Genomic DNA, 12,242 nt, shown 5'->3' on the forward strand with positions numbered 1-12,242 from the left:
TATCAGATAAGCTGTGCTTAAACTGAAAAACTGTTGTGAATCAAGAGAGGAGATGAATAGACAGGTGAATTTGATCATTTTGTAAGCAGATACCACTATCACATTCCTTTCCATAGAAAACAAATGTTAATATGAAAATGAAACCCTCAGCAGAAGCATTGAACGGAGAATGGAAGCAAAGTTAGATACTGTAAATTCTTGGGTTACATGCAGTCAGGGTTTCTTCCGGCAAAAAAATTCATGTTTTGTAATACTAAGCGAAGCTTAAACAGACTAGTTCATATCGAGCATACAAAAATTCATTAATTCAAGCACAAAAACCTTTTCTGGAGTGGCCACAAGCACAAAATTGATAGGAATCTGCTTTGCAATGGCAGCTGGGATAGGTCTATTCCAATCACCGTTTCTTTTTCTGTAACCATCCCTCAGCCTAATCTCGAATGCTCCGCCTCTTTCATCTGGGATGAAAATCATCATGGGAGGTCTTAGTTAATCGTCAAATGCCCATCAGAGAAAACGAAATAAGAAAAGATAACTGCTTCCTTTTTTTGAAGCTCGATACTAGGCATGGAAGCACCATTGTAGCATCAACTTCTTACTTCGAGAAAAGAGTCTGGTCCTGTATGACTCCAAGATGATTTAGCCTTCCAAACTGGAGCTTGCTAAAGTCCATTCTCTTCCTGCTTCACAAGATGAGAGAAGATGAGAGAGAAATATCAAATCCTGTTCTTGATGTAGGAATGCAAGCCGCTGCAATCATCGATGCTTCATGTCCAAAGAAACTTTTCAACATCAACAGCACTCTTAAGGTCTGGCATGGCAAACACCATATTTTCAGATGCAAAGAGTCCATAAAATGGTCATCCATCATCTTCATCTCCATTGTACTTCTTAAACTTATACACAAACTGCCAATACCAAATTTCTTTTGTCAGATAAATTCATGGCACTGCCATCCGTCCTTGCAACCCATCTCACAGCCATTTGCACAAATCGTTAGACCTGGTCGATCTCTTGAAAGTTCCACAAATCTGTCTTTGCTTTTAGCCAGCAACCTAGTGTTTCCCACACCAAGCCAGCGTAGGCCACGGAAGAAAGGAGGGGCAAGCAGCCAAAAAGAAGCGTTTGACAACCCACTACAGCTATAGAGATCAAGCTTTCGAAGTGGTCTTCTTTTGCCCTCGAATCCTTCCATCGAACCCAGAACTGTTATAGAAGCATCAGTGACAAAGAAACAACTCCGGATGCTAAGGTTGGTGATTTCTCTACAGACCTCAGCAATGATAGATATACCTTTATCTGACAATCCAGGCAGGTAACCCAGATCCAGAGTCGATAAAGTTCTCCTAATAATGCCATCCTGATGCAACAGCTGCGTCAGCCCTCTGTCAGTGATCCTTTTGCAGCCCCTTAGACATAAAGAAGCAATTGGGCAACTCCCACGACCAAGGGCTGCTAAACCACTGTCAGTGATATCAGCTCCACCAAGATCCAATGTAGTCAATTTACAAAGTTTTGAAATTGAAATGAGCCCAACATCTGCAGTGCTTTTGCATCCTGAAAGGTCCAGAACCTCCAAATTTCTGCATAAGGATAGAGATTCTACAGTTTCACTGGTTACAAGATTGCAGGACAACAATCTCACTTCAACAAGGGAGTTTGTGGCATCAGCAAGATTGTGAAATGTCAAATCTGACAAGAAAAAAGGATTGACGACCTCAAACCTTTTCAAGTTCTTGCAGGAGTAAAGAAAAGATACATACCCTGCATCAGTCACTCGAGAAAATCCACCAAGTCTTACTGATTCAAGCCTTCTACATCCCTCAGATAGGAGGAGAATACCAACATCATTCACCCTCCTGAAAGTGGCTGGGAAATTTTGTCTACTCCGTGTAAGCGAAAGGCTAGTCAAATTTCTACAGGAGCCTAGCGACTGAAGCCCTCTGTTGGTCAAGTCATTGTGCAAAGAAGGCTCCTCCAGTGGTTTATCTTCAAGGCACAGTTCAACCAATTGAGGAAGACTGCTTGCAACAGCTATAAGAAGTTCATCTTTTATTTTATTTAAAACAAGAGATAGCGACTGCAGTCCATTACAATTGGGCCTTAGAAAGGAACTGCCAGGACCAGCTAAGGATGCAGTTGAATCCCTATCAGCTCCAGCTTTGAGGACAAGCAGCTTGGCTTGCCAATCAGATATAGGCTGCAACAGCAGAACTCTAATGGTTTTCGGCAAGATGAGCTGGATGAATTCAAGATCACTTGGGCCATCATATTGGACATGGAACTTTATACACAGAGACTACAAAGCAGCAGAAACAAATTAGAGTACATAAATTTTACACACCACTTTGTGCTGCAAACAATATGTGAAAAGAAACTGAAAATTTGGAATCTTGTATTTATAAATTTTCACCTCCAAGCACAAGCATCCCTTGAGCATTTCTGCTATGGAATTGTTGCAGTCATCAGGTGAGTCAAGCTCACATGGACGTATCATTTCCAATGATAACAGTCTGACATGGTAAAAAGATGACTTTTCAGGCAATTTTCATTCCTTTCTCATATATGCAACTCATGTAAGATCCTAACTACCAGGGAATATACACTCATCAAATCAATGAAAAGTTATGACAAAATAATGTCACTGAACAACTTTGAGTGATTCCATATTGCATTTTGTACTAATCTTCTGAAAACAAATTTACCTTGCTGTGTGTTTGGAATGATTTATGCCATGAGTATTAACCTTTCAGTTCAATAAGAGAAGTTGATCATTTTATTGTAAAAAATTGATAAGAAAGAGTTCACATTATGGATGTAAATAGCTTGTCATGCTTTACTACTTGGTACAATATTACAAGTGAACATCAAGTCAAGTATCATTGCTGCTGCTGATAAAACATTTTGTATTTGACAAAATTATTGCATTATATATCTGAGGAACTGATCACCGAAATATATAACCGAAATAGCAAGATTCTACAGAAGTTGACTGCAGAATTTTTTTTTTTTCCTTCTTTGTCGATCATTTTTTTTCTTTTTCTCCTGTTGCATAAACTAAATCTCTCACAAACAGTCATTCTACATGATACCACAGACATCAACATATACACAGAGGTTTCTTTTATGCCCTTCTTAATGCTTCAAGTCTTCTATATTTTTGTATTTCAATTGTGTTATGTGGTGATGGCCCTCTTTTCTTCATAATATCCATACTATATTTAAAATTGACAGTCTCAAAATTGGGGAATATTCTGTTTAGATTCAGTCTATCATTTTTTCTGAAGTGCTTTGCCTCACCACCATTGGCAAGCGCAGCTGCGGGTATGTATGGTGATTGCAGGGCACACACATTTGACATGCTATGCACGAGCCCTGCACCTAGCATTGCTTGAGATTGCACTTCCCTAGTGGCGAGTTAAGCCATTATACCAAAAATATCATTCTTTCTAGTTTCTAGATTAGCTAAGCAATCTTCCATGTATACAAATAAGGAAAAAATTTTAAAATCCTGGGTACAAATAAATAAGGAAAGCTCACCTATTTACAATTCTAGAAGTAAACAAATAAAGAAACAAGTCAAAAACCCTAGCTTCAAAAAAATAAACAAATAAGTTGCAAACAAGTAAGGAAATGGCCATAATAAAAAAAAAAAAGAGAAAGGAAACAAAAAGGGGGAAAACTTGAAAATACTAGCTGCAAGGGAAGAAAACTAATAGAAGATATTCTTTTTGGTGACCATACAAAAAAGAAAATCCTTTCTCTCTGTTCTTCTCCCAACATGAAGAATAACCACATGGAGAAAAAACATCATAATAAAAAATTGGAAGAGTAAACAAATTAGAAAACTAAAAGAAGGGCTGCAAACAGATAAGGACAAAACTAATTACGAAAAATCCTCATTATTTTTAATATTATTTTTATAATTTTTATTTAGTATAATTTAAAATTTTATATTTTTCTTAAATGTGCATTGCATGTGTTCAGTTACTAATGAGCATAAATTTCTTTCTCCACATGGTGATAAAAGCCCTTCATTTTGTCTTGTTGCTTAAGATGATTCACATCCCACGACACAAAATCATAATATATACAACAAAAAAAAGGAGAAAAAGAAAAGAGTCTCTCCTTGTAAAAGAGATTATCATGTTATGCAACAAAATTGAAATAAATCCAGCTAACTCTAAAGAAACATATCACTCAAAATATTAGACCTCATATTCTTCTTATCCAAATCTTTCAAAAGCACTTCATGTACATTTCTTCCACAGTGATGACAGTGAACTCAATTGTGATTTTATAGAGCCCCAAATGTTCAGACAGAAACTATGGGTGGTCAAAATTTTAAAAAGACTGCAAGCTACAAATTTCATATTTTGTTTTCGAAAATCCACAAGTTTTATGTATCTTTGAATGTTAGAATTTGACGCCTCGAGATTTGGTCCACACTAAGCACACAACGAGATCCGCGACGACGAACGGAGTCCAACGAGCCCAAGATCAGCCCAAACAGAGATCGGATAAAGGAGATATGCTCGATAGAAGGTGGCACGGCTTACGGAGCGGCGGAGGCCGGCAGAGCGGGCGCATGGCGGCTTGCGGCCCAGGCTTGGGTGGGCACGCGCGCCGCACGCGGGACGACCACGAGTGCATGGCCCAGTGTGTGGATGTGCGGGGGCGCACGGGCGTAGTCCGTGTGGTTCTCCTATGCGGTCCACGCGCGGTGTGTGGACCGAGCGGACGTTTTTCCTTGGTTTCGCACGGTCCACCATGGATCGAAGGGCGTTCCGAGCTGGTTTCTCGCGGTCTATAGGGGTTTTCGTGGATCAGATGCACAATCGGATGGCCCAATGAGCTTGTGGTCAAGATCCAACGCTTCAGAGGCATGTTTGGGTGATCTAAGGAGTCCTAATTTGCATTAGAGTCGGGATTAGATCAATATGAGGTCTTTAAAAGAGCCTGTTGACATAATAGAGATGGTGTGGCTTTTAGTTGTTCGGCGGAGGACCCAGAGCAGCAGCAGATCGAGAGATGCCGATAGAGAGCAGAAGTAAGGTACTTCAGGCAGACTGTTAGGCAGCGAACAGCGGTTGCTTCAGGAGTTCAGAGAGATCTTCCTAGAGAAAGAGCTTTTGTGAGGAAATACTTTTTGTGAGGGAGCGATTGAGTGTACGAAGGTTGAGAGTGTGATCTCCTCTTGTAATTTTTTTTCTTTTCTCATAGTGAAGCTTGCATGCCCCATGGAGGCGAGTCTTTTTTGGCTGATCCACGTATTTGATTGTTTATGTTTTATTTTTTCTTTCTTCCTACTGCGACGCGTGGTATCGAAAAGGTCCTATGGAGATGGTGTCCTGACCAGACATCCCCAGCAAGTGGTATCAGAGCAAGGCAGTATCAGAATACAAATTGCAGTAGTGGTGAGCAAGATTGAAGATGGAGAAGACATGATCAATCAAGATGGAGATCAACAGATTTGATGGAAAGAGTAATTTCTCTCTGTAGCAGGCAAGGGTGAAAGACGTGCTCATCCGGCAAGGATGAAAGACGTGCTCATCCAGCAAGGATTGATCGATGCTCTCTTGTGCGAGAAGTCGACTACCGTGGAGGTGCAGGATTGGAGGCGGCTTCAGATGCAGGCAGGCGGTGAGTACAATCTGCTTGTACCTAGCGGATGAGGTGGTGATCCATGTACTTGACGAGACTTCCCCGACAGTACTGCGATCGAAGCTCGAGGAGTTGTACATGGTGAGGTCTCTCACCAACACCCTTTTCCTTTGAAGGCAGTTCTACCAGCTGCGGATGACTGAGGGACAGAGCGTACAGAAGCATCTCAACCACTTTCAGAAGATCCTCACTGACCTCCTCAGCGTTGGCGAGAAAATTGAGGAGAAGACCAGGGCGCTGGTCTTGCTAGCATCGCTTTTCCCTTCGTATGAGTCTTTGGTGACTGTTCTTCTAGTAGGAAAGAGCACCATAAAGATGGACGAGATCACCGCAGCGATTCTTCAGGACAAAGTTCTTAGGAGGGAGAACACAGCTTCGAACTCAGGTAGCAGCTTAGCTTTGATAGTTTCTGGAGGAATAGGAGGCGGTAGACGGAGCGACAGGAGATCGCGACGAGACGGTCCAAGTCTAAGAAGAGGGACTTGAGCAAGACCAGATGTTATCTGTGTGACGAGTTGAGGCATCTAGCCAGAAATTGCTCTCAACTCAGGGATCAGACGAGGGCTATTGCAGCGACGGCTAATAGCGAGTCAGAGGATGATGCCTTGGAGATATCTGATGAAGTATCTATTTCTTCCCAGCAATGGATTTTAAATTCTGCATGCATCTATCATGTATGTTGCAGAGAGGAGCAGTTTGACTCTCTAGAGAGCAGTGAGGGCACTGTTTATTTGCCGGATGGATCGAGCTATGCGATTAGAGGCATCGGGATGGTCAGCTGGAGGATACATAATGGTGTAGTGAGAAGATTGAGAGAGATCTGATACATACCCGATTTCAGGTGAAATCTTATCTCACTGAACAGACTGGATTCGAGAGGCTACAGAATGATAGCTGGTGGAGAAATCCTGAAGGTGTTGCGCGGCGATAGAATTATTCTGAAGAGAAAGAAGAGGATGAGAGGATATTACTACCTGACAGGGAGTTCAGTGCGAGATGGAGCTTCAGGAGCCAGGAGGAGTCCAGAGTGAGGTGGAGCTCCAGGTGGAGGTGGATCAGGCATGAGATGCGAGACTCGAGAGACGATATCGTAGAGTGAGATTCTTATTGCCGCAGGGTGCTACCCCGAGCAGATCTCAGATTAGGAGAAGCACAGCATACGACAGAGATAGGATCGAAAGGTCTGGTTCGACTCCCATGTCTGTCCATTCATGATCAGCAGGCGATTGCCTCAAGACATGGGAGCGAGGAGATTTAGAAGCTCTCAGAGTTAGGAGGCCGAATGTCAAGTCGAGGTGAAGATTGTTAGGATTTGACGTTTCGAGATTCGATCCATACGGAATCTACAGCGAGATCCGCGATGACGAACGGAGTCTAACGAGCCCAAGATCAGTCCAAATGGAGATCGGATGGAGATACACTCGATAGAAGGTGGCACAACTTATGGAGCGGCGGAGGCCAGCGGCGACCGACGGCAGGCTGGCGGAGCGGGGGCACGTGACAGCGCATGGGACGGCAGCGAGCGCGTGGCCCAGTGCATGGACGTGCGTGGTACGCAGCTTAGGCCCGGGCGGGTGCGCACAGGGGCGGTCTGCGCGGTTCTCCCACACAGTCCACACGCGGTGTATGGACCGACGGTCTATGGGGACCCACGTGGACCGGGCAGGCATTTTTTCTTGATTTCGCATGGTCCACCATGGACCGAAGGGCATTTCGGACTGGTTTCTCAGGGTCTACAAGAGTTTTCGTGGACCAGACGCGCGATCGGATGGCCCAGTGAGCTTGCGGTCAAGATCCAATGCTTCAAAGGCATGTTTGGGTGATCTAAGGAGTCCTAATTTGCATTGGAGTTGGGATTGGATCGATCTGAGGTCTTTAAAAGACCCTGTTGACAAAACAGAGACAGTATGGCTTTTGGTTGTTCGACAGAGGACCCAGAGCAGCAGTAGATCGAGAGGCACCGATAGAGAGCAGGAGCAGGGTGCTTCAAGCAGACTGTTAGGCAGCGAACAGCGGTCGCTTCAGAGATTCAGAGGGATTTTCCTAGAGAGAGAGCTTTTACGAGGAAGAGCTTCTTATGAGGGAGAGATTAGGTGTATGAGGGTTGAAGGTGTGATCTCCTCTTGTAATTTTTTCTCTTTTCTCATAGTGAAGCTTGCATGCCTCGTGGAGGTAAATTTTTTTTGGCTGATCTACGTATTTGATTGTTTCTGTTTTATTTCTTCTTTCTTCCTGTTGTGATGCATGATATCGAAAAGATCATATGGAGATGGTGTCCTGACCAGACATCCCCAACACTGAATAGAAATATTCATTATTTTAGTTTTTTTATAACATTATTCTTTTTGATTTATGCAAGTTTGATTGGCTGAAGAAATATCGCATGAACCATGAAGGTAATATGTGTAGGAAATAAACATGACTCACGGACTTCCCTACTTAATCATGAGTTTACATTATAAGAATCCATAGTACCGACTTTTCTACTTAATATACCTATTATAATAAAACTTGAGATAGCCTTTTAGAAGCACTTCATTTTGATAGCCTTGCACATAAAGAACAGTACAGCACATCTTTAAAATGATAGAACTTCATAGAATCACCTCTAGTTTTGTTCTCTACATCCGGAACCTTGATAATTGCAGTCAAATATATACTTTCTTTCTTTATTCCTTGATGGTTGTACATCCTGCTTACTTTAACCATGCACCATACAAGGCTTAGTGATGCTTTAAGTCACCGTTTCTATAAAAAGGAGGATGGAGTCATCTGTGTATTGGCAGGGACACATTTTTCTTTTCAGATAACATATATTGACCTCCCATTAATGCTTTCCTAAAATCGTGAACAAGCACTTGTTGAATGAATTACATTATAGTTGGGGAAAAAAACCAAGCTATAGCATGTCCAAGAATTAACTTTTTTCTAACATATTAAATAATTGCAATTCTATCTTTCTGGTAAGACACAAACATCAAATTTAGCTCTTCATTCAATGGTTTGATGTGGTTTATGGAAACTAAGATCCATACCTTAAATTGGGGCACTTTCTGCTGATGGCTGTGAAAATATATGAAGAGAACATGAAGCACTTAAGCAAAACAAGTTCTTGGAGATGTTCCTTGGCAAAAACTTCAATTGAAGAATCATCGAGTCGAGCACAGTCAAGGGTAAGGCTTCGAAGCATTCTATTATTAGCCAGAACTCTATTCAGGATCTGGACGGTAGGTGAAAACTCCTGCAACAATGACCACCAATATTTAACAAGAAAATTGAAGGAAGGTCTTGATTATACTCAACCATCTATTCAAAATCTCAGAGCCGCTAGAGCCGCAAACACGCAACAAAATTATGTCCACATGCCGAATTTGCAAACCATAAAAAAGCACCCTCTTAATGTAGGCACTGCATGTAACATATGCGGGGCCCATGATTCAAGGGCTAGGCAGGTGTGCATGTAGGCAGTCTTCAGTTTGGTCTATTCCTAAAATGCATAGGTAGGTTTAGCTTTTCCTGCATATTCTTCAGCTCTACCTCATAAAATGAAGATTATGATATATGCAAAAAGATTAAATTTTTGAATGATGGAGAAGAGAGCAAAATGCAATTCGATAATCTACATTTATTTATAAGGAAAAATTATAAAGATAAGAGTCGCCAAAAGTGCTGAAGTAAGAAACTGAAGTTACAAGGCACATCAAAAGGTCTAGCCACCTGATCTCAAACCTGTCTTGCCACCAAAATAAAATAAATTGCCCAAGTATATCATTCGCATGCCTTTCCATTTTCTAGCCAAACCCCACTTTTCAATCGTAGCAAACTTTTAATGCGCCACGAATAAGTTAGGAATTTGATGAGATCCTCTATGTAATTATTATCTTCATAGTGCATAGGACATGTTTCTAACTAAACTAATTTCTAACACATAATAGGCAAATCTGTTGCACACCAAACAGTACGCATCTAATGTACCATGGACATTGGAACCCAAATTAAATAATTAATCCACTGCTCACACAGCAAAAATAATGATAAAAGGGAAAATACTTTCCTATTCAAAGATTTAAGGAGATTTATCCTAAATAAAGAATCAACAGGCCCTACCAACTTAAAAATTCACAATTTTCTTTTACTAAAAACAATATTGAGCAGACGCATCAATAAGGCATCTAAAATATCTGAAAAGCGCATGAAACTGTATAAGATTGCAGTCCCATTAAGTTGTGCAGAAGAATCACAAAACCAAATATATCTCCCACAAAGAAGAGAGAAATCTGCACAAAAATTCCAACTTTACGACACCCATCTAGTTATTCTTTCATGGCGAGTGAAGAAAAGGAAAAAACGTGTCAAGAAAAAGGATTTGGGAGTACTCACAGAGAGGTCGATGGTGGAGATGGTCGAGAGAGCCTGCGACACCGAGAACCGGAGAGCTTTGCAGACGGGTGCCACCGAACATAGAGACTCCAAGTCCAGCCTCCCCAATATTTCCAGTACTAGGCTCTGTGGAAGACTCTCTATCAACCCTCCATCGCCGCATCCTCGTACCACCTTCGCCATTTCCGACTGCGCTGAGAGATTCTTGGCACACGGAGCAGTGGATTAATCTTGGATTAACCCCGTACCTTGTTTAAAAAGTAAAAAATGGGGAAATCGGGGTGAAATGAAGAGATGAAGCGAACCCTAGCAAAGATAACAATGACAGCAAGTTGGAATTGAGGAGAGCGAGACTTTGGGATCGGTTACCTGCTCTCAAGTAGAGCCCTTGGAAAACACTCAGTATTTGGGGTCCTGGGAACGAATTGGCCGCCGCCGCCGCGGATTCGAGAATACGAAGACCGAGATTCATCTAGCGCAACAGCCGCAGGAAATGGCTAGGATTTGAAAGAGGATTGATGAGACTTGTCGCCCGACTCGAACCAGTACTTTTCGACATCTCTCAAGAGTTGTGTTGGATCAGCGTGCGGTCCGGATTTCCACTAACGGGCCCGTTCATGCCCAAGAGTCCATTCAAATTTTAATAATTTTAAATTTTTTATTCAAAATCGTAAGATTTGATTAAAAAAATATAAAAAATATTAATTTATAGAAATATGTGGTATCGAATATCCTAAAAATTAGAGCTTATCAGATGCAGACTCCTTCAATAGAATAAATTAAGAGTTTGATGACATCTTCAGACGGGTCAAGAGAATGGAGGTGGACATTATGAAACTGTAGAGATGAAAGGATCAGGAGGAAGGCTTCCACGATCCTAACTTGAGGAAGTTTTATTATAAACTTTTGATGCACCATTTTTTATTGAGATAGCATTAGAAGTTGTGGAGGCAAAAATCGAAGGTACAGTGGATTAAAAAGAATGACAAAAGTATCAAATTCTTTCATCAGTCCACTATGATCCGGAGATCTGCCAATCACATCAAGTAGTTGAGAGAGGACAACGGTTGAGTGGTGGATGACAGTGAGGAGATCAAGAGGTAAATCTTTCAGTTCTTTAGATGGTGATGGACAACTTCTTTAGACGAGGATACCCCCTTCCAAGGGTCCTTGCTTGTGACTTGTGTCTCCGATCAGAAGAATGAGGCTCTGACTCATTCGGTGTCTACTGAAGAGGTGTGGGGGGGTCCTCTGATCTCTTGGGGAGGATAAGACCCCGAGCCTAGATGGGTTTCTCTCCTCTTCTTCCATTGATATTGGCCTATCATCTGGGGGGAGATGGTGGAGGTTATGCAGATTGTCTTTGATTCCAGAGGTATCTCGACAGAGTGGAAGAAGACTTTGATCACTTTCATTCGAAGCATTCCGATATGTTTACTTCGAGGCACTTTAGACTGATCAGCCTTTGCACCATCCTCTACAAAATGTGTGCCAAGATTTTGGTTGGGAGGCTGAAGCTGATTGTCCCTCGTCTAATTAGTTTGGAGCATGATGCCTTTATCGGCTTTCGGTGCATTACTGACAACATTTTGCTCGTCCAAGAGTTTGTGCATGATCTGTGGCGAGCCTCCATCGGTCGAAGTCTTATAGCAATCAAGTTGGATATGAAACAGGCACACAATCAGATAGTTGGCGCTTCTTGGATATTATAGGAGCTCGGTTTTCAGGATAGGTGGATTGGTTGGATTATAGACTGTGTGGAGCATCCGAGTTTTGCCATTCTGATTAATGGTGCTTCGATGAAATTCTTTCATTCGATGGTTGGGCTTCGCTAAGATTGCCCTCTTTTCTCTTACCTGTTCATCTTATGTGCTGATGCTCTGTCCTAGGTGTTGAGGGCGACGGTCCAGGGGTCAAAGCTGGAGTCCTACTAGCCCACCCTTAGGATCCAGTTTCTCTGGTACATTCTTTTTGCAGATGACTGTCTTCTGATTGGCCAGTCTTGATTCGAAATATAAGATACTTTGTATTCATCGTTGAGACCTATTATCAGACTTTAGGTCAGATGGTGAATTTATAGAAGTCCATGGTCATCTTTAGCCCCTAGACAAAGATCCACATGAACGAGATGATTCGAGAGAGGCTAGGATCCAGGAGCAGACCGGAGCCCTGATCTATCTAGAAGTTTCTATCATCGA

At 42.0% G+C, this 12,242-nt stretch overlaps 1 protein-coding gene across 3 annotated transcripts; it reads right to left on the reverse strand.

The window, feature by feature from the left end:
* Window positions 1-158: 158 nt before the first annotated feature.
* LOC105050025 (F-box protein At-B) lies at window positions 159-10,571 on the reverse strand. 3 transcript variants are annotated; one of them, XR_012143352.1, is made up of 6 exons: window positions 10,414-10,571; window positions 10,045-10,292; window positions 8,700-8,905; window positions 2,414-2,513; window positions 600-2,299; window positions 159-458 (listed from the first exon to the last, which is right to left on the reverse strand). XR_012143352.1 is itself a non-coding variant. In XM_010929866.4 (5 exons), exons 2-5 carry the CDS (start codon window positions 10,225-10,227, stop codon window positions 932-934), a joined length of 1,857 nt encoding a protein of 618 aa, XP_010928168.1. In that variant the 5' UTR covers window positions 10,228-10,292; window positions 10,414-10,571; the 3' UTR covers window positions 159-931. The 3 variants fall into 3 exon arrangements, 2 of the variants coding, with proteins under 2 accessions (XP_010928168.1, XP_073117925.1); XM_010929866.4 differs by having other exon boundaries at window positions 159-2,299; XM_073261824.1 differs by lacking the exon at window positions 10,414-10,571 and having other exon boundaries at window positions 159-2,299; window positions 10,045-10,407.
* Window positions 10,572-12,242: the final 1,671 nt, after the last annotated feature.

Source organism: Elaeis guineensis, chromosome 8 (genome assembly GCF_000442705.2).
Source record: "Elaeis guineensis isolate ETL-2024a chromosome 8, EG11, whole genome shotgun sequence".
NCBI classification, from domain to species: Eukaryota; Viridiplantae; Streptophyta; class Magnoliopsida; order Arecales; family Arecaceae; genus Elaeis; species Elaeis guineensis.